General features: G+C 34.0%; 5 protein-coding genes across 5 annotated transcripts; 1 reads left to right on the top strand and 4 right to left on the bottom strand.

Annotated features, from left to right (window-relative positions):
• Window positions 1-773: 773 nt before the first annotated feature.
• LOAG_16634 (hypothetical protein) lies at window positions 774-1,417 on the bottom strand (the record flags this gene model as incomplete). The annotated part of the gene is made up of 3 exons (XM_020449283.1): window positions 774-859; window positions 1,148-1,229; window positions 1,346-1,417. 3 exons carry the CDS (start codon window positions 1,415-1,417, stop codon window positions 774-776), a joined length of 240 nt encoding a protein of 79 aa, XP_020307199.1.
• Window positions 1,418-1,680: 263 nt separating this feature from the next.
• On the bottom strand, window positions 1,681-3,497 carry LOAG_16635 (hypothetical protein; the record flags this gene model as incomplete). The annotated part of the gene is made up of 6 exons (XM_020449284.1): window positions 1,681-1,764; window positions 1,855-2,023; window positions 2,189-2,352; window positions 2,601-2,734; window positions 2,972-3,122; window positions 3,360-3,497. 6 exons carry the CDS (start codon window positions 3,495-3,497, stop codon window positions 1,681-1,683), a joined length of 840 nt encoding a protein of 279 aa, XP_020307200.1.
• A 1,851-nt stretch (window positions 3,498-5,348) lies between these two features.
• Window positions 5,349-8,521, bottom strand: LOAG_16636 (organic anion transporter; the record flags this gene model as incomplete). The annotated part of the gene is made up of 8 exons (XM_020449285.1): window positions 8,345-8,521; window positions 7,258-7,347; window positions 6,970-7,168; window positions 6,532-6,691; window positions 6,155-6,327; window positions 5,816-5,963; window positions 5,672-5,743; window positions 5,349-5,510 (listed from the first exon to the last, which is right to left on the bottom strand). The coding sequence occupies exons 1-8, from the start codon at window positions 8,478-8,480 to the stop codon at window positions 5,349-5,351; spliced, it is 1,140 nt and encodes a 379-aa protein (XP_020307201.1). The 5' UTR covers window positions 8,481-8,521.
• Window positions 8,522-8,996: 475 nt separating this feature from the next.
• LOAG_16637 (sodium-independent organic anion transporter) lies at window positions 8,997-12,667 on the bottom strand (the record flags this gene model as incomplete). The annotated part of the gene is made up of 10 exons (XM_003140331.2): window positions 12,451-12,667; window positions 12,187-12,301; window positions 11,858-12,022; window positions 11,161-11,326; window positions 10,798-11,011; window positions 10,208-10,308; window positions 9,988-10,123; window positions 9,537-9,642; window positions 9,319-9,462; window positions 8,997-9,198 (listed from the first exon to the last, which is right to left on the bottom strand). The coding sequence occupies exons 1-10, from the start codon at window positions 12,599-12,601 to the stop codon at window positions 8,997-8,999; spliced, it is 1,500 nt and encodes a 499-aa protein (XP_003140379.2). The 5' UTR covers window positions 12,602-12,667.
• Window positions 12,668-14,559: 1,892 nt separating this feature from the next.
• Window positions 14,560-14,910, top strand: LOAG_04795 (hypothetical protein; the record flags this gene model as incomplete). Its single annotated transcript, XM_003140332.1, has 2 exons — window positions 14,560-14,819; window positions 14,850-14,910. 2 exons carry the CDS (start codon window positions 14,560-14,562, stop codon window positions 14,908-14,910), a joined length of 321 nt encoding a protein of 106 aa, XP_003140380.1.
• Between the last annotated feature and the right edge of the window lie 7,815 nt (window positions 14,911-22,725).

Here is a 22,725-nt window from a genome sequence, read left to right on the forward strand (position 1 = left end):
CATATGGGAGATAATTCTAAACAATGTAAATTGGTTAAATGATTTGCAATAGGAAATTTATTTGATTATATATTTGTATGGTTAGAGTCTCGCGAATCGGAATTCGCGACACACGTACGTCGCATATGCGTATGCTAGTCTACGTACGCCATAAACATTTCCTTCTCATACATGTCACATTTACGTGTATCACATACTTCCTACATGTACATCACAAACACGCCGAGACACATGCAAACTCACATACTTCATACTTTATATACTTCATACTTCACGTACTTGCGTTACGTACACATACAACACACCCATACAGTTCAGATGTCAGATACACGTATGCTGTATACACATCACATACACTACGTCACACAAACTTGCTTCGGATAGAGATGACTTTCAGTCAATCCCATTCGATTGTGTTTACTATTTATGTTTTTATGATATAATGTACATAACTTATTGGGCCCAACAGTTGTCTTACACAAATTTTTCCTGATGGATTGTCTGGGAGGATTGGTTTGCATTAATATAGATTTATTGATTTTCTGTAAAAAAGAAAGGCTGTTTTAGGCAGTATATTTGTTAAGACTATTATTTTTTAAATTTTGATTCACAGTTTTGCTCATAAACATGAAACAGTAGAGTGATTTAGAGAGCGTACACCAAAGCTTTTCGAGTATCATCAGTGAAACACTGGTAATCTGTGCTGATACGATTTACTGTTGTGCTGCATTCCATTAACTGGAAATATGTCTGCAACACATTCGCCGTCCACATCATGTAAGTGGACGTAAACGTTGTAATAGCTGACCAATACGTCCAAGTTGGAAAACCATGGTGCCATTGGATCGCCGTATTCTACCTAGACAGCATTGAATTGTATCTTGAGGTTTTACAATTGGAAAAATAAAGTTACTGTATTTGATCAGACCAGTAAATGTTTTCAAAAATTGAAAAAATGAGAAAATTCAAATGACAATTATATTAAATCAAAATTTTAGCTTTTGCATCGAATTGTATTTTTGACATTTCTTTTGTATTTTTGATCGTCCTGAATTTTTTTCAAAATCATTACCTAAACTAATGTTTTTTCTTTCCATGAAATGACAAGAAACTATGATTCCAAGAATTCTCGCTGGGAGCAACTAACTTGGAGACTGGTAAGTACTGCATGTCTGGATCTTGTCTTCGAGTAATCCAGATGTTGTTGACGTTGTCTGATTGGATAATGACTAAAAGAACTTTCAGTACTCGAACTATGCGCAATTTAAAACTCTCAGCACTTATAAGCCAGTTCCCAATAATTCCACAGTAAAATATTAGTATAAATTTGGAGCCTTGGATGTACTTCGTCAAATCCTTTGTCATAGCTGATCACCATTGCTAATATTCGTTTAACAAGGACCTCTCGACCACTCATTTTGAAAAAAATAATGATGAAATGCACAACAAAGCTTATTATAGACCTGTTCATTGGTTATGCTCAAGATACTGTACTTTAGCTTTATAAGCATACTTTAGCGCGAATTTCTATGAAAATCAAGCTTTTCTAAACTGTGAGAAGATGTAGTGTGTTTGGTTGCATTATTCTCTCGAAGACTTATGTCTCACTTGTTTAAATGCAACTAAAATCTTCCAAAAGCAGTATTAATTTGGCATCGTATGAAAGTAATGTAAAGCGTACTACACGTGACCTGTACCACTTCGATAAATTATGTAAAGACCGAGCGATGGTAATACGTCGTTTAATGAATCGATTTTCGGCATCTGAAAGAAGTTAGACATGAATAAATCAGTCTTTTTAATCAGGCTGGCTTACTTTTCTTACAATATGATGTTGGAGAATTGAAGTTCCACCAGATGGTAGAGTTTGAATGAAGCGGGCTTGATAATATATTCCTCAGCTTGCTTTGCGGTCAATATTCCAATGTAGGCTTCCACTGATGGTGACACTTCCGCTGAGCCGTGTATCCGCGTTGTTCGCACTGCATGTTCTTTGGACATAGGTGGTGGTGCCAGAGTGGTCCTGCAATGCCACTTACAGCTCTCATGATACAAAAATTCGGCTACATTTATGATATGAAGTGAGGTGAGACATGGGTTTAACGACAACCAGTGAATGCAAGTGACAATATTTAGCATGGAGTTAGTGGATGTGATGATTCATGAAAAGAGGAGGTGAAATGCTTACGGGCGCATCATTTCATATTGGTCATGCCTTTCTTTTGAAGTAGTTAGCTTTTTCATTTGGCCAATAGGTGGTGCATCCATAGTTCTAGACAGACCTAGGTGTTCTGCCCTATGTCCAGTATGCTGTAACGCTTTACGATAAAACTCTGTAGAAGTATTTGCTGTCTAGAAGAGATGTCCTTCGCTTCAATTTCCCATGGAACTTAACAGTTCGCTTTAAAAAAGAACACTGGTACAGGACGTTATCAATGGGATCTCTAAAATTTCTTCGGTTAAAGTTCCAAAATTACCATTATGGAATGTGAGAACTCGAAAAGGCCGTAAAATAGAAATTTTGAAGAAATTAGAGACTTGGACATCTTGAAGAATTTGAGAAATTGGGAAAAGCCAAATTAACAACAATAATAGCATACTCTTTCTTTACTGGGAATACGTAGCAATCCCACGTCTTCAACTTCAGACACACGTGTAATCGGTTCAGAAGTGAATGGAGAGGTCGATGAGTGAGATGCACCGAAATTCCATGTACTTACCGGGACGTCCAGTGCTATAAACGGTGATATTTGTTGAGTAATATGTCGAGAACGATAAATCTTCCCACACTTTACATTTTGTAATTTTTATTTCTTTCGAAAATTTTCTCGGAGAATTCCATGTGTTCTTGAGATACGTGTGCCAAAATTACAAAATCGTCGCATTACCTATTTTTTAGCGAAAAATTCACTTTCTCCACCTTTATGCTTCAGAAAATTAACCTGTCCAGTGAATTCGTGAATAAGAATACCTTCACGTTCAATCTTCTTGCGCAGTTTGTATGAGCTATCATCATGGTGGTTCACATGTGACTCAGACTTCTCAAAAAAACTTTTGTAACCAGATCCTGTCAAGTTGTGCGAGCCTGATGAAGAATCATGGTTGGCTTTTTCCTCCTTCTCCTGAACTCTTCCTCCACATCAAGATATACATGTAGAGTTTATAACAAAGACATAGTCTCGGAGAAAAAGCAATCTCTTGATTAAAATTCTCAAAAATGAAAGATATGAAAGGTAGGGACAGCTGATTCGAACTTCTGCATACCGATTTTGAAGTGCAAGAAAGAGAAAGGGAGTTTTGATCTATGTATCGATCACTTGTCACACATTATCAATTTTATAGCTAACGAAAAATAACACCCGTGATAGTTTGGACGCAATAGCGCATGGTCGGCCATGTACACAGCATTCCACTTGTCTTAATTTTTTCCGTGAGTCACCAAGCTCGGACGTCGATTGCATCGATGACAGCTGCTGATCGTCCAAGCAGCTAATCATTAACTGCAGGTTAGAAAACGCCTAGTAAAGAAAAAAAATAAAGACTGGAAATACCATCCGGATATTTCTTCCATTGATAATAAAATGAACGAATAGCTTGAGTTCGAGCAAATTGATAAAAACAAGTGACATCGGGTCGTGCGAGACTTAAATAACTTAGTGTTGCTGTAAGAAATGCTTAAATCAACCCAGACAGGAAATACCCGCAAATCCAACGGCTAAACCATGTGAAAAGTGAAACATCACTTGCAAGGACTTTTGGTATGTCCAATTACTACAAAGAAGAACCTGTAACAATTAAATATGATCTATGAAGCTTTGGCTAAAGAAAACAATGAAACCATAACTAATCTTGCCACTCTTTATAATCACATCCTTTCGGTTTTTCCAGAATTAATTTTTTGAATGTGGGCAATTTACATACTATACCGCACTCTGCATTGCTGCATTTGGTGAGTTATAATGCAACAATATATAGAACTATTCAAGCAAAGCAAATAGATATAGTTAGTTTATTGGAACACTAATTAGAATTTCTCTACAGTGATCCAACTTGCGGCCTTAAGAGCGTATATGTACACAAGGGCTATCGAAGATACTAAAATGATATTTTGTAGAAATTTCAAATTTGAAAATAATTCATTAAAAATGGAAACCGAAATATTATTTTAAAATCGATTTACTGATATGCAACACTCAAATGCAATATGGAAAAGAAGAAGCTCTAATTTTCAAGTTAGCTATGATATCCGTACACAATACACATAGAGATAGAGAAATGAATGAAAAGAAAAAAATTAAATAACATACCAGGAATCTTTAAAAATTTCTAAAGCCTTCTGTGAAAAAGAAGAAACTGAATAATTACAAGAAATAAAACTTGGAATTTAAAAAACAAGTCCAGAACTCGATCATTCATAATTAAATAACAAATACACGAGATAAGTTAGCTAAGCATTTGGAACACCGGGAAGTAACAATAAACAATCAATAAACCATCTTTATGCTTGTTCCTGGAATCCTGGAATCTCTAAATGAGGAAGTTTTGGATATTGAGCTGACAATAATATGTAAAACAAAGTCGTAGGAAAAAATTTCCGGAGGATTTGAAATTCTTTACAAAAAAAACTCAAAAAAAGAAATTTTCGAAATTTGAAAAGATTTTTGTAAGGAGCAAATTGCAGTTTGAAAAGAAAGACAAGAAAATGAGAAAGATATCGGATTCATTTTCAGTTTAGAGATTTAATAATGCACCCACATCACTATGAATAATTAAGAAAGAAGTGGAAAGAAAGATGATGCTTTATGCACTGAAATGCACACGAATACATATAAGCAGCAAATATCTGTAATAAATAAAAAGGATAAAATCACAGTAAGATGCAGATGATGAAGCAGAAAAGACATACAAAATTATCAGTGCACTAACAACTAAATTAAAAGTCTAACAAGTGAATCAGTACCGCATCAAGATCGTTTTATGAATCTCTTGCAATGAGTTCCACTTGTAAATTCCTTCCAAGAATCCAGTTTAAAAAATTGTTGGCATTATGAATATTCTGCTATTCAATGGTATCAATATTTGTTTTCCTGAAGGATGTTTGAGACAGCCTCCTTCTCAATTAAGCAATGGAAACCTAAAAGAAATCTACATTCGAGAAAAATCCTACATTTGACAGAGTTAGAACCATTGATCGTTCTAAATTATTCTCTTATGCTTAGCCTGAAATATGTGCATCATTGAATATAAAGATATAGAAACCTGAGCCAATACTACAGAGTTCACAAAATCAAATTTACTTCATGGTGCATGATGAATCTTCACTTGAGTTCATTTCGTCACCAGCTGTTTCAGGTAATATTTGTTCGCATCGTTACTGCCATTCCTGCCTCTTCTTCAATAACTTGACTCAATTCTGGATTCTCAATAACTGCTTCTGTTGGCAGTGGGTCATCACGCATTTGAGATGAGAAAAACAACAACGTGCAAATTAGGAGCACCATGGCGATTGTCTGAAATGTACCTAAATTTCAACTTCAGAAATGTTTTGATTCCACTTAAATAGCTTCAATAGCAATATCCGCTGCAAATTTAAAACACTGACAGATCATTGTTTGTTTTGTCGAAACGCTGTTCAAGTTAAAAGCAAAATTGTTCGGTAAAGAAAACTTACCTGACCAATTACACTGAAAGCAAGAAAAAGATCGGCCAAAAGCTTATTTTGATACAGCATGCAGCTCCCTTGCTGAAAATTATGGAAGTGAAAAACCAGAACTTGGTGAAATTTTAAGAAAAAAATGAAGTCTGAGTAGCATACTTTGCCAGAACAAACATCCAAATTGTAACGAATACATGACACATCGAACATCCATCCAAAAAGAACTGGCGCAGGAATGGTACCAATAACTCTTACTAGAATCCATTGAATTCCAAGTGCGAATGAACGCTCAGCATAATCAACTGTTCTAAAAAAGAATTAGTTTACTCCATAATTTTTGCATATATAGCGTACGTAATAAAAAGTTAGTGCAAAAAAAAAACCGCTCAAATTTGTCTATCAACTATTTGTACTAAAAAAATTTGACTACTAAAGTAAGACTAAGAACATCGCCCAGATTTTCTGACTTAGTCTTAAAAGTTTCGAAACTAACAATACCTTAATACTACCGAAATTAAAGGAACGCCGACAGCAAATGCGAAAAAACAGAATGGAGCGAACAGGGCAAGAAATCCAAACAGCCCTCTGCATTTCGATTCACACATTCCATTCTTGACGGTTCTATATCCAAATTTTGTGTGTTCAGGTACACATGAACAGTTGTAATACATCTGAAATGAACATTAAAATTACATTTTGAAAGTAATTATTTCAAGGCCTAGTTAAAATCAGTTAAGTTTATCGTTTTTATCATAATATCCATCAAAGCAGACTGTAAATCCATCTGTTATAGGGTACTATTACATTTTCAGTTAAAGTGTAAACGAGATTCTACAAAATAACCTTTCTGAGCGGTCCATAGTTTTGTTGGCAACCTGCGAAACATGGTGAATAGAAAGAGATCTGTTTGTCACTGTAAAATTCAGCACAACTGGATGATATTCACTTGAAACACAGTCGCAATGACGGTTGCAAATGGACTTTAGAGTAGGTAATATTTCCGAAGCATTATTATTCTGATTTGAATTTGAAGTGCTGAAAATTGATTAAACAAGTAAAAAGTGAAAAAGCTGCGGAGTGATATTAAAGCTGAAAACTTAAAATCTGGTAAGAAAATGGTAAGAAATTAAAAACTAGTTTTCTTCAAATTTTAAGGTGCACAATTTCAAATGCAGCAAAATTTCTCATTCATCCTCAGAAAGTATAAACATAACAATAAAAACTTCATTATATCATCAATAGTGATCTAAAAAGTTTAGGATATCGATGAGTTCTAATTTAACGAGAAAATTTTGAAGCAGAAACAAACTCACGTGTCCACTTCATAATGCTCTTCAATTCCAGCAAGCGGATCGTGATCACAATAAACGAGATACATTGGTGACAAGATAAGCGTACACATTAGCAATGCTATACAAAATTTCAAAGTTTTAACACAGCTCAAACGAAACCGCTGAACGATAAAACCACTAAACATTGTACCTATTCCAGCCATTGGAACCATTATGCAACCTGAAAACAGTTTTAGTTTTGAGAGACCTTCAGAGATTAGAAGAATAAGCTGCAAGTTCGAATTTTTGGAATATAAATGAGAACTACACCAATTAACATATTTGCTTTGCTTGGTGCAACGCTGAACTGTCGTTCGAGATACTTTGACATGAATGTCGATGCACCCGTTATAATGAATCCTGCAAATTTTGCACAAATAAATCTGAAAAATCATTGGAGCATACATAAAATTAAGGTCATATCTCTTGTTGTTCACCCCATTCCCCAACGTCGAACAATCAGATACTTTAGGCAACAATTAGGCAGCATTAGGCATTCCACTTTTTTTTGAATCTATCCATCCCTTTTTCCTTAAGAAGCATTAATTCTTTATTATACTTTAGAAAATTCCAAAAATTTCATACAACTATTAAACCCTGAAGGAATAAATATTTCTAACGGAACAATTCGAATAATACCAAGATATCCAATACAATATTTTAAAATTTTGAAAACTGCGAAAGAATGAAAAAATATGACGAACAAAAAGATTAATATTTCCATGCCACGCCTGATTTTCATTTATAAATAAGGATAGAAATATGCATTAAATGTGAAATAATGGGTCGCGTCGTGTTGTTTTTTGTCATGGCTCTAATTTGGTTGATAAGATGTAACCACGTCGGTAAGTGCTTTTGAAATATTGTGTTTTATAAGTTGAAACAATTTTTTTCTTAAGAAAAGATAACTTGATACAAATGTTTCGGATAACTATTAGGTTTACTGCATTAAAAAAAAGCACTGTGTCTGAAAAATTTCAGGTCCTTACATTTCCGAAAAAATCATGGCACTGAAAGAACAGAATGGCAAAGAATAACTGGCAACAAAACACAAGAATCAATTTATCAAGATCGTAAATCGAAAGCAATGAAGAATATGCGACGCTTTCAATGGACAACCTATCCCCTTATCCGTGAAAAGAAGGGAGCAAAAAACAAGAAGCAGAAAATCTTATTTGAACACGACAATCAAAATAATAAGCAATATGGATTACGGAGCATATATAAATACGGAGGGCAAGGAATATTTGGACAAATAACGATAATTGAATAATCAAATAACTTCAATTCATGCTAATCTAAAAAAAAAAACATTAAGAAAAATGATCTAAAAAAGATGAAACTTTTCGAAACATACCATCAACAGCCATGGCAAAAGTAATGAACATATAGCTACCATTTGATATTATTCTATAGATAGCTATAGGTATATGTCGAACATCAAGCCATATGTGATACCAAATCGGGCCGCGATTATTTTGTAGTGCTGGCATTGATTCTCCAATTGTTATAGTTTGAATAGTTGTCGTACCTTTTAAAGATCACTCTTTTGTACTAAATTTTGAATAGAAATTAAGGAATTTAATTTGGAGTCCAGACACTCCGCAATACTATCATAACCGATAATTAATGAATTCATGAGGATTCTCCAACGTTTTGAAGATTGTGAAGTTTGAAGAAAGGAAATTTATAGTAAATTCATAAAACTTCTTGTACGGCAATCGTTTGATTGCGATTTGATTAAATACTATCGTATATTATAGTATCGGAAATTAGACTTTTCACGGGATCTGAAGAATTTTAAATTTTACGTCTTCAATTTTACATCACAGTTTTTTTCCAAGAGGTTCCCTTATCACGAAGATTAGAAAGGTTATTTTTCAATTAATAAAACTTAAGAAATGAGAAATGAGACTTGCCTGAAACTATTCCGGTAGTTAATACTGCTGATAATTCTGAAATCGTTGTTAGTTCGTCGTCTAAAATGATCGTCAAACTCCGTGAAAGCTTTAATTTCCGATACTATAACAGTCAATACTATCTATGTTTGACACCACACGATCACCATATGCGCAAGAAGTTGCCTTACCTTCACTATCTGGTGGTAAAAGAGGTCCACAAACTGCAGCTGTTTTGCTTGCAGACGGAATACCGCAACATTCTGGAGTACGTTTTTTTGCACCAGCTATTGTTTCTTCGTGTAATCGTGTTCTATAAACAAAGCCAAAATGTTGATAAGTTTATCCTGTATATTAAACGTTTTTATGCTGCTGACTTCTGATTTTTAAATCGTGTTTTTTAAATTAAATGCCGCAGAAAATTTAAACTCACCGATGCCATTTAAGAGATTCCGGAAGAACTTTCGGCAAAACCAATATGGGAAAAACGGCAATTAAAGCCAGAGCACTAGCTATCTGAAAGCCAATCCACCAAGCACCCACCCACTTTGGGTCGGTTTCATCGATATTTAAAATCCTTAAAATATATCCTGTAAGTAAAAATACAGAAACATTGTTGAATAAAGGTATATTAAAAGTAAGGAAACTAACTTGATATGAAGCTCTGACTGCAAGAAATCAGTATGATAACGCAAAAACGAACTAGACATCAGGAACCCAAAAGCCGGACCAAATATTGCAAAGGCATAGAAAATACCTGAAGTGGTAATGATACCTACTAGTATAGTTCTATTCTAAAAATAGAGTAAAAATTAACACATTCAATTAATAATCAGACATCATACCTTCTCCCAAATACACCACTTTGATTTCGACTGATGTAACTTTTTAAGTGATATTTAGTCAATAACTCTATAATCCCCATTAAAAAACGTTTTATTGTTTCAAAATACAGAATGGTACAGTAAAACGTACAATCTCCCAATAAATGATAGTCGACAACATCTTTGATGCCTCGTGTCTTTCTTGAATTTTGAACACATAATTTGCAGATTTGTATAAAAATGTTTTCAAACATCAAAAGATTAGAACTCAAAACTACCAAGATAAAGCGAAGAAAGAGCTGGGCCAACATTTTCATCGATATAACTAACACCAAGGGTAAACAATGGTGTTGCACCAATACCATGAAGAAAATGACCAAGACAAAACAGAAGCACGTATCGAAAAGTACCGGGCTAAAAAACTGAAGCTGTGAGTAAACTACTTCTTGAACAACCCAAAAGCCTGGAATGAAATCCTACCAATCTAGAATGAATTACCTGATTTCCGGGAGATGGACACCCTCGTAAAGCTTCAGCACTAGCTGCTGACATTAGTGAATAAAATGAATTATTCAGTACAGCATACTTTGTTCTGGCTCCTGCAAAAATTTACTTTCCAAAGTTAATAATAACAACTGGAAACGATTCGGCCTATATATTTTGCCAACTTAATAAACAGTTACTGTTATTACTGCATATTTCAAAACTTCTATGCATGAAAGTACTTCCCATGAAATCGAAAGAGGACAAAGAGGGATTACAAGGCGAACTACCCGCTACCGAGCACAATAAAAGGACATTTAAAAATATCAATTTTCCAAGCATTCAAAATGTATTAGAAATGTTTTGAAGAAGATTATAGCAATTATTTCCGTTATGGTCTTTTTAATTGAGAAAATCCAAAATGTTAATATCAAGTAGCAGTGGTATAAATCAACTACTAATAGTTTTCACTATTTACCAACTCATTCATTGCAGGAAATATTCGGACAAGAAACGGGTCGATTTAAGAGTTATACGCAAAACGTCTAGTTAACTCCTTTTCTTCCAAAAAAAAGACAGTAACAATGAAATAAAACGATGCTAACCGAAAGAAGTATGTGAAGGATCGCATTTACTATATGTCGGTTCATGAGCATTATAGGTGGAAGTGTATGAATCTGAGAAATTATGCGGCATTGTGAAAATAAAGCTGCCTAATGCCATCAGTAATAACCCCACTGCAAGCACCATCGGTTTTGAGTGACGTCCACCAAAGTAAGAGACAGGTATACACAAAAGTACATAGCCAAAATCGTAAAACTATAAAAAGAAGTTTTGAAATCTTACTACAATGCGGATGAATAAATTTTGCAGAATTTAATAGCAAATTATCTTTATTAAAACTATAATGAAAAAGAGAGAGAGATAGAGAAAGGTAAGTTCAGAACAACTACTTGATAAATCTCTACCTGCATGATACGACCTATAGTTGATGAGTTGAATTGAAATCTTCGTTCTATAGAAGTTATCGCCGAAGGAACCAAACCATTCACAAGTAATCCTTGTACTGTACAAAACCAACACATCCACAGCAACATCCAATTTCTTCTACCAAATCGCTGTAACCATTTAGGTCTGAAATACTTGAGAGTACACTGATGACTGTTTTAATGAAACTTAAACGCGTATTGTATTTCAATGCCGGGAAAAGAATAGATGGTGTTGAATTAAGGTAGGATATATCATTTTCCATAGCTTAAGGGAGTCTATTAAATTATTGCGTTCGTGATTAAATCGAAGCTGTTCTAATCATAATCAATTTAATCAAGCGCTGGATTCAAGGGGCTCATATTGTACTCATAGATCTGTATTATTTATAGATGTTGTCATTAATCACAGGATATAAAAAGTTAAGAAATTAGCTTTTGAAGCAATCCAGTTTACTGGATCCTGGGAACTATATTTGAAATGCAACATGGAAAAAATAATTTGAAGTAGCTGTAGATCATTGCTTCTAAAAGAAAAAGGCGATACTTTAATTTTATTTTCCTGCAGCCAAAAATGATCACAATCAAATTGCAGGGAAAAAAGGTTTTGAAACATTATTTGGTTGGTATAACATATTCTTAAAAGTGTATAACAGAAGGAAAAAACAGAAATTTTAACCTCCAATTCCGTAATCCAACCAAGGACTCTGTTGCCATGACATTGATCTCTTTCTCGATAGCCTGGATTTGTTGTTGCTTTTGCCACACACATACTGTTGACCAAGGCTTTTCTCGTTTTTGCATTGGCCATGGTGGACCCGAAGCAAAACCATTGTTGTAATTTCTGAATCGAAAGTTTAATAATTTTTATGACTGAAGTACATGACTTTATCCAAATTTTTAAATTTCATTTAACGCTGCATAGTTCCAATCGACGATATACGCAAGAAGTACTAGCAAACGTCAAACTTTTACCCGAAAAATTGGAACTGTTTGGGTTAAACCGACCTGTAATGTCCAGCGGGCCTTTTTTTGGACTCCCCTTGTTCAGACGGTGGAGATTTATCATCAAAGACACTAATTGATGGAGATTGTGAAGTTTTCGGATTGTTGCCAATAATAGCTGTAATAAGGAATTGATTTTATACTTTAAATACATTTAAAATAAGGCAATGTGCAGCTTTTTATGATGAACAAATAATCAAAGGGAGGATGAATCACGCAACTAGCAACCACTCTGCTGTCTTAGATGAAGTTGATAAAAGGAAGTACCATCACGGGAGAAATGATATTCCCTGGAAGAAGATGGTTTCTCGAGATCTCCGGGAGCCGAGCGGGTTTCAGCATTTCTTACGCTATCGTCCACATCTGTGCACTCAGCATGAAGCATAGTATCAACTGTACCATCATTTACTGCTTGCATCTACTGCGGTAGCCAAATGTCACCGAGGTCAATTCACACGATGCCTCCGGCGCAGATGGCCTAATAAATTCGAAGATATACAAAGAAGTCTATCTCAAGAAATGCACTGATGTTGACGTATTCATACTTTGAATGAAAAATGGCATCAATAAAAATAAAAGCTACATTAGATCAGCACACAAATAAAATCTTATTTGTTGAGGTGTGAGTATCTGTGTGTGTGTGTGTGTCTGTGTGTGTGCGTGTTCATGTGTGTCTGTGTCTGTGTGTGTGTATATGTGCACCACTCGCTTATGATGTAACGATCTAAAGAAAGAGAAAAAGAGGAAGTGAGATGAAGGGGTGGAAGAGGTGAGGAAAGTTTATTATCGATGGTCATCTCCAGAATGTCAGTGAAAAGAATGAGGAACTTGTTACTCTCGTTAGCGTACTTTTCAGAAACTAATCACGCAATACAGAACATGTAAACAGAAATACAGGAACATTTGGACGAATTCTTGTCACACGGTATTATTCAAGCGGCACTTCTCCAAAATTCCAGACTGTCATCTCCCTAGTCATCCATACCTGTCACCCCTTTAGTCAGTCGGAAATCTTGCCACCTTCCCATTCAGGCATGAAACAACTAAGTAACTAGTGAAGGAAGCTCTAGTTAACATTTTCTATGAAATTTATGAAAATTTTTAGGTCCGCAAGAGAGCTAGAAGTTACTGTAATCTCAATAGGCTAAAGCTTCTCACCACTTCTAGCCATCTAACACTGTCGTTCGGTAAGGTATGACCACCTAAGTTAATATTTAATTACAAATCAAAAGTCGAATCAGTGAGTATTCGAAGCTAAGCTTCGTCTCTCCGGAACTGCCCACAAGTTTTGGAGGAGTATCTTCAGGACAGTGTATATCCGTATTTATATATAATGTGCAGTTTACTCATTCAAAATTAAGATTTCCTATATAATATATCTGGATCCGTAAAGTGGGAATAGCCTATTCTCCGAAACCTAACCGAATCTTTCCGAAATTAAACGTCTTAGTTTCGATTGGTTGATGTTTGGTAGGCTCGAAAGTACCAAGTTTAATGGATTAATTTCCTGTTGTCTCATCGGGAGAATGGAAATTCTAAATCGAAAACTCTTATCATGTCAAATTACTGTTATTATCAATTACTTTGTCTCCATAGCAGTGTCATTTTAAAATCCTAATCGTCAAAATCTTTTGTATATTTAACAGTTTCATTAACTAACATCATTAGAAAGCGGATTGAATAATTTAGAAAGCACAAAGTTTTTAATATACGACAGATTCTTGTACCTTGTTTTTTAAAATTTAGAGAGATATGGAAATTGGAAAATATCTGTTAGAATTTGCGACATTCAGCACAATGCGACTTGTGGTGGGACTATTTGATTGACAACTTTCTAATCCTGAACAAGTGAAACTTCAGCTAGTTAGCGATTAATTGTTACTTAGACAGTTGTGTTATTTCAAGAAATGAATTATAAGAAAAGGAAAAGATCAGTGAGCTCAAAACATTTTTTTTTCCGCAGAAAGAGCAGAAAGAGTGTCACCTGGCATTCAATGATGGATTATTGACTTATCTGCACTTCCCAAACAATCACAGGCACGAAGCACTCCACACGAAGTTCAAATGTTGGAAAAAAAATATACAGAAATGAATTTTCAAACAGGTTCAAATTTCTTTTATTTTCATCTGATTTTCATGCTCTGCAAATTCAAATTTTCTTAAAAAACTGCATTATTCAAGCTTTTTGTTAGATTTTGGACATGAGAAGGAATAAGTGAATTGAGGAGGAGGGGGGAGGTGATAGGAGGGTGAGGAGAGGTCATAAAATCATCCACTTATCAATAAGATTGGTGAGTTACTGAGGCTCATTAGTGACAGGTACGTCACCGAACAAGAACATTATCTCAACAATTTACACAAAAACACTTTATAGATATGAATTCGGTTGAACCAATACTGACACCATTTCCGTATCAACAAATCGGCGACACAGGGGAAAATGTCAAAGTAGATCTGTGTAAGAAAGAAAAATACCGCCTCAGATTGCACTTTGTTCTGTTTGCATTGAAAAAACCACAATCGAAAAAGATAAAAATGATTTTGATAACAATATCATCATCTTTAACTAACGTATTGGATGAGAATAACTGCCTCGATAATGCATTTATTACTGTTTGGCCTCAGAGATCTCGAAGGTTTTTAGGAAGCTTGAAAGAAATTTGCAGTTTTACTAGCAAAGTAAGAGTTCAGCAAATTACCACTGACTCGAAGGGCGAATTGCAATAGCAAATAGTATTTAAATGGGAAAGTTGGTTCAGGCAAAAAAATTTTTAAATGAAAAACTTGGAATCGGAGCACAAACTCTCACTGATAAGTATCTGTTCTAATGATGATGTGCACAGTGTTCCCTAAGTTTCCTGATTCATTGTATGAGCGATTACGATTGGACTGGTTTGTGGTGGATCGAACTTTAATACCACATTTGGCACTTTTTTGATACTTTACTAAACAATGTAAACAATAAACTGCAAAGCATTATTAATAGAAGGAATAGGGACTGGCCGGTCAAGACCAACAATACTACCTAACGAAAACGGAAAACAGATTTCCGAAGCAGGTTATGTGAAATGAAATGAATTCCGTACACAGTACAAAGACCCACTTGCACATCTGTTGCTATAATTCTAAAATATTACGAGCATAAAATTTAATCGACCTGAATTCTTTCAGATTTCAAGTTTTCACAGGGGTAAGATAATTTTAGAACAGATAAACAAATGCATGATCGAAAAAATTTTTGAAAGGTCAGAAGAATGAAACATCCACCACATCTTGTCGTTTCATCGCTGATACTTTTTTCTCACAACTGCGGTGATGCAAGAAAACAAAAGTCAAGAGAATGTCATAAATATTATGAATTAATAAAAGAAATCTTTCAGTAATAGTATGCATTCATACCTCTTTTCAACTTCCTATTTTCATTAAAAAAAATCCTCATTAGACCTGTTGAAACAATGATCTCGACAATCTAACATGTAATAAACCATCCTAAATTCATATGATACAAGTCTTTTCTTCAAAGTATCCTGCATTCCACATTTCAATTATTGGCTTCTTCATTGACTGCTAACCATTTAACCTTACTGTTACAGATGAAGAGAAACACAGTGAAACCAGAAGAAGATTAATGCGAAATGATCAAAGCAATAATTCGCTAATAGAACCCTTCATTGTCCTCCAATCTATTTTTCAAGAACAAATAGGGTCACAAGATTACAACAGATAGTACCAGAAGCTATCGGAGAGTAACAACGCTTCTTCCTAGAAGGTCTGAGTAAAGTTTACGTAATGGACCAGTTTTTGAAGCCATATATGAATTCTTTTGGTTTTAATGTGATGTTGTGGTTGTTGATGCGATGCAATTAGCCATAAAGCGAATCCATCTCACTTAGGCTATCATTCTGTAATTTTCCTTCGCCGTGTAACCGTTTACTCATACGATTTTTGCGCATGTCAACCAAATGAGTCATTACGTAATTAACTCTTATAAAATTCATTGGTCAAAAAAGATAGTTCGCAACCTAAACATTAAATCATTTACAAAAAATTTTCCATTTTAGATCCAAGCAGAAATTCATGAAAAAGATTTTAAAATCGTCGGGTACTTTCCTGATATCAATAAGAATCAATACAGTGAACTACGAATGTGTTCCTTTTTTTGTCTCCAAAGGTTACCTGAGCTCAGGTAGGTTCATTTTTGGTATCCCACTCATTTGTTATAATTAAAAAGTTTGTGCTCTTTGTTTGCTAAACACACATTTCGCTGTAGATCTTTAGGTAAGATGATATTTCAAGAAATTTGCTTATCACTTTTATAATTATAATCAAGTAAAGGTGTAATATAATTTTACGTTTTTATAATTAAATAACGGAAGATATGGGTGAGGCAATTTGCAGTTTTGTGGCTCACATCTGTTAGATGTAACAGCAATGAAAGCATTCTTTGGTATCATGGAAAAAAATGTCAACCCCTATGACAACAGCAACTTAGAGGCTTTGTTTATTATTGCAATTTCGAAAATTGTCACTTGAAAGACGACTTCAAAAAAGAGTTACAGCTTTCATTCGATCTCTTTTTCTTCTTTTTTGCTGAAGAACAAAATTTGCGAAGTTTTTTCATATTTATTTCATTATTTGTAAGAATTATTTTTTAAAATAAACGGTGAAGACACTCGTATCAGTCTAATTCTGTGAACATTAGAATTGCTAGAGCGAGTTTGTTGTTCTTTCGATCAGTTTCAATAGATCGGAGTTTTTCCGGTGACTTTAACCTCTGCAGTATTTATTTGAACTCTTATTGACCTTGACTCCTCCTCATTTATTCGAAAATAAAAATTTTGTTCGTTCTTTTGTGCTCATAATAACTTTTATAAATATTCCCTTTCTTTAAATTTTCTGGATATTGAATAAGTCTTTCTTTGAAGACCATTGGGGAAAGTTCGCATTTGAAATTGATGACACAGTAAAAAAAAAGTAATCCAAAAAAAAGGTGTATGAACACATTTCTGTTGTTAACCATTGTAATGACATGACATGCAAATGACCGTCGTCCTTTCTTTAGCAGATTTATTCACTTCCATCTGCGCTTTTGTCCTTCATTGTGTAGACGAATAAAACATAGTAAGAAGGAAAGAATGGAGTGAAGTTTGGTTTTTCTTATGAACTTTACTAATAATAACTCTTTACGAGCATTCATACTGCATAATTTAAATATTTAAATAAGTCAGCTGGAATAGATAGTGTGAATGTATAACGAAGTTAATTAGTTAATATAAAATATTACATGAGGAGATAAATACAGCTGATTAGTTCAGTTCAGTTCATTTCATTATCATTAACAACTTTTTTTTATTTCATGCTGAAAATGCAATCTATCTATTGCTTGCCTTTTTGCCATTCATGAAGATGTCTCCTTACAAAATTTTACTCAAGAAAATATTTAAAATTCAAAACAAAAAATCAATTAATCATTCTAAATAATTGCAATAGAAAACACTAATTTACTTGTTCTGATAGCTGTCTGATCTCTTCCGAATTTTTCGTTTTGCTATTTTTTGATTGAGATTCTAATAAGATAGAAACTAAACAGAAATCGATTAGCGGGAAATTTTAAAAACTTCTGCTCAACAGTAAATATTAGAATGCATGGATGAAAATAAATGAATGAAAAATCTTTTCCATTTCTGGAAAGGAAAAAGATTTTCTTTTTGTTTATTAGCAAAATCGAACTTTCCCTAAAATTCTCCTGCGCACTACAACATTTCGCTTTACTTTATAGCACTTTTGATAAGTTTAATATATATTTACTGCTTTTTTCCTCGTTTCTGGCTGTTTGTTAACTGAAAAAAAATTAATGCCTTACCTTTCAGGTTTTCTTTCAATTATCCCAGATTTAACTAATGGAGAACAGCTCTCTACAATGACTTTAAAATGATGTATGAAAAGTATGATTAATTTATGTGCTTCATGTAAGCACAGGGATAAACGAAAAATTTTTTCATTTCATTCAATCTTTTTCTCTCTCTTCCTCTCCCTCTCTCTCTCTCTCTGTAAAAGTTCAACAAAAGCTTCTCCTTCTAAAGACATACTTTAGTGACATACATATACGAAGTTAGTTATCTACTGGAAGAAATACAAAAAAAAATATCAACTAGCTTTTTGGATTTCCCACACAAATTCATGTCAATGCCTATATGCCAAATCACGATAGCAATAATGGTTTGCGGGGATGACGGTAAATTATGCATCGGTATTGCTTTAGCGTAGCTTAACATAGCAATCATGAAGGTGACAAAGGCGACACCTTTACTTAATTGGAAAATAGGTTGCCACTAGCTATTTGTACTTCTGCTTTAGCAAAGTGAAAAGGCTGAGCTAGCTGTGTCTCTTATGATTCTTTTAGAATGTTATGAAAGTGAAGTGTGTCTTTTCGGATCCTTTTCTTTTTCATCCTAATTTAATTAACAGATAATCATTTCACAGAGATCGAACCACCGTTATTTTTTTTTTTTTGCACTTCTTGATTTTTATGTATAATGTGAATTGGCTTGGCTTGGTTTGAATGATGGAAGGAACTTATCATTAATTCTTAAGAAAAAGGAACTTATCACTAATTCTAAATTCTTGGCAAATGAGACGTTACAAAACTTATAAGCAAACAACCATAAACGAGAGACTTCAGCAAAATGATTACCCTTTTGGTATGCATCTCAATCGTTTTTATTATTAACTGAAGCTTGGCCTGAGTTGTTGGAGTGGCCAAAGCTCACTAATTTGATATCAGTTAATACAGTCTTGTTGTGATTGTATTAACAATTCTTGTTTGACACTTCATATTATATCCTTTTTCTTTGTACCTCTACATAAAACGACTTCTAAGTCTCATCTTGATTGCTTCAGCAGGATCATATACTTGTATTTCGGAAGCGCTCAATTATACAGTGAACTTCAATTTGTCCTGATAGACTTTTTAGTTTCCACTAACTTTAAATTTCAAAAGATAACTTTATACGTTATTTGAATTACATTCAACAGAAAAATGCCGGATTGTCTTGTTATGCAACTATCAAGTTCGATTTTACTAATCTTATTTTCCTATGAAAAAATTCTGGAACTGAACAAAGAGGAAGTGTCTATTTGTAATAAAAAAGAAGTTTGAAATGAAGATGAGAGAATTCATTAATTTTGACTGCAAACAAAATACTGCTAATTTGCTCCTTCCTGTTTATTTCGAGATAGAAATAGGCAAGAAAACGATGAATGGAATTTCTTTTTTATTTAAATACAACTCCTTATAAAATAGATTTCTGCTTACTTTTTGTTTTACCTTTTTACCTTTTCTTGCATAATTTAAACAAACCACCACTTTTTTTTAAAATTTTTGTTCGCTTAAGAATCTCAACTTGAAAAGGAAATGCAACAGTATTCATTTTTCAAAAAATAAAACCAATTCCTGAAATCCAGGAGCCATGTTGTATTTTTGCCAAGTTGTTTTTGTCAGCATTTTCTGGAGAAATCCCTCGGTCAACACAATATAATGCATACCAAATAAGTAAATGATCAGTGTTTGCAGTGTATGTTATCGGAATAGCACTCATATGCAGGTTTACAGGCAAATATCAATTAATAGCCATTTTAGAATAAGCACTTCAATATTTTTTAAGCGATTTCGTTGTTGACTTTTTCCAATCTAACAGAAAATACTCGAAATGTAGTTCTGAGGGGGTAAGAGAATGAATTTTCAATCACTTCAAAACACCAATGATGAGATGGAACATCTTCAATAATCCCTTGTTATCAAAATCTTTGTATTCTACCGAAAAATATGATATAAAGTTCAGGGAAGATCTAAGTCTGTGTGCTTTAGGCAAATTATTCTATCATATCTTCTCCTGCATGGGAAAAAGAAGAAAAGAAAGAAAGAGAACAGTTTTTATTTTTATTTTATTTTTCATTTATTTTAACAAGTTCCTTCCCTATGGAAATACAAAATAGAAGAAATGAGTAGAACGAACTGTGTAGATAAAGCCAATAACTTGGGCATGTATAACCGTATAACATCGACAACTGAATTGTAAAACCTTTCAGAAACTTTGACTAACCCACCAGATAGTGCTGGATAATCTAAGTTTAGATCTAATCTTTATCATTCTTTTAATTTCATCTGAATTTACACTTTGCAGACCTCCAAAAATAACACCAGTCATCATCATCATGGCTAGGCTTCGCGAACGAAGATTTGGAGGGGAGGTCTATCCGCACTTGCTGCAAACATTACAAATATGGGAGTATCCTTGAAGTCTGCACAGGATTCAGAGCGCCACATCATGCTCCACCCTTTACTCTTAAGGTTTATCTGCCAGGGCCTAACGAGCTAGACAGTCCTCAGAGAGGAGGTTTTGTTATCTTAGATGGATGGTCCTACAAGATTAAACGAACTTCATCTGTCTGATTTGGAGTTAGTTGTCCTTCACGTAGTTCACGTAGTTATCGAAAGGCTAGCGAGCCCATCTTGCTCGTGGACGCATTTTGTCTGACTCTTGAGTTAAGGTCTGTCGGGCATCAGAGATCCTACTAGAGGCATAAGCCATCATTAGATATTCGCAGCCTCATAATGAGCACAAGCTTTTCTCCCTATGACAAGGAGTGTCCATGGAAAAGATATTGATTAATAAACCTTGAATATATGATATTAAAAATTTTCATTTAAAATCATTTTTCATGAAATCGCATATTTCATTATTCTGATATGCATATCTCTTTACCTCTCGCTATTTTTTCAACCAGAGCATATTTTGCCAAATTTATTTTTCATAAATAAGTTTGAACGAGTGAGGTGAAGTTATTTGATGGCGCGAAATTTCATCGGTAATTTATTTCCTTCTAGCATTTTTCTCGCTTATCATTATGTGCTGTTAAAATGTCCCATTTAATATTCAGAAATGTAGCTTTTCATAGAAGGAATTCGTTCTTTTCGTTAAATTTCATAACGAAGGACGTATTTCAGAAAAAATAATTGCTTCATTATACAATCATGATGTGATATGGACAGTAATATATTGCGGCGAATTTTAGCATACAATTAATCCTCTTCAGTTTAAATCCAATTTAATTTAATCTAGTCCAAATAACTTCTAACCAATCTATTCTTCTGAACTGCTATTAATTGTTTTTCATGGGTAAAGATCATTCTCTGTTTCCTTGAATTTTTTTTACGAGAAATTTTTAGTTCCGAATTCTGAAAAAAAGAAAATGTGATGGTGTTAAAATGAAAATTACAAATTTACTTCAGAAGGCATGTCACTGAAGCAGAATCAATAATCAAAACGAAGAAACTGGAAAAGGTTAAACCTTCTTAAACAACCGTCCCATCGAAACTATCCTCTACTTTCATCTTTATTCTGAATTTCCAACCGTTTTAATACAATACCATTTTTTGCTGCAATTACTAAAAACTGAGTAATTTATCAACTTTTCGGATTATAACGAATTAAAATCCTCTTTGGATCTTCAAATTCTTTTTCGGATTATTCGAGAAAAATTCAATGTTCTGCATCTCTGTTGCTGAAATGAATTTCACAGGTTTTTTTCCCGATGCCAATATCCAAACTATTCGCTTATTTTTAACCTTAGTTCACTTAATTCTGGTATCCGTTGGCAGTATTAACTTACTGATTATTCTTATCATCATTGTTAAGCCATACATGCGCTCTATCACCAATGTTTACATTATCAGCTTATGTCTAGCTGATTTCATGTATTTAGCTAATTTAACTCTAGTTGCTACCGCACAACTCAACAACAAATCATGGATCTTTGGACAGGTGATGTGTACCCTTTACCATGGCACTGAAACGACAGGTAATTTTTCTTTCCTTCATGATCACAGTTCGAAGTTTTATTGATTTTGACCTTTTAAGATTACAATATTTACAGTTCTTGCTTTTCAGTATGCATTATAAAAAGTTAGTAATTCCACACTGTCATAGGTTTGATTCTCCACAAAAACTTTGAAATCAACTTATTTGTCGTGAAAACGAAACCTCAAATAAATTCATTCACATTGTAAATTAATGCTAATGATGCTATGAATCACTCTTACCATATCTACATTCCTTAAAATTGTTTCCCACACTTTTTTGTTGTTATCTAACTAATTTGCATTTTTATGTTTAAACCCTTAATTTCCCATGTCAATCATTCTGTTTAATCTTGTTATAATGCTTGTACCATATTCGGTGTGTTTCCGATACTTGAATTCTTCATGTAAACCATTCCCATTTCTTAACATATATAACCTCGGTCCAAAATCCGGGCGAGAAGGCTTGGAGCTGCTCTCCTCTTCGAAGGTGATCGGCTTCTTCTTCTGTTTATTCTTCGCTTCTACGGACATTGGCGGATTTTTATCAATCTCTTCTCACGATAAAGGTTAATATCCCTTACTGTTGCGTATTCACAAGACAAATCGACCTCCGGACAAACACTTTCGCACTAAATGCTTCATTTAGATAGATTTGATTGGAGTTTGATTATCCAACCACT

Source organism: Loa loa (genome assembly GCF_000183805.2).
Source record: "Loa loa unplaced genomic scaffold supercont3.11, whole genome shotgun sequence".
NCBI lineage: Eukaryota > Metazoa > Nematoda > Chromadorea > Rhabditida > Onchocercidae > Loa > Loa loa.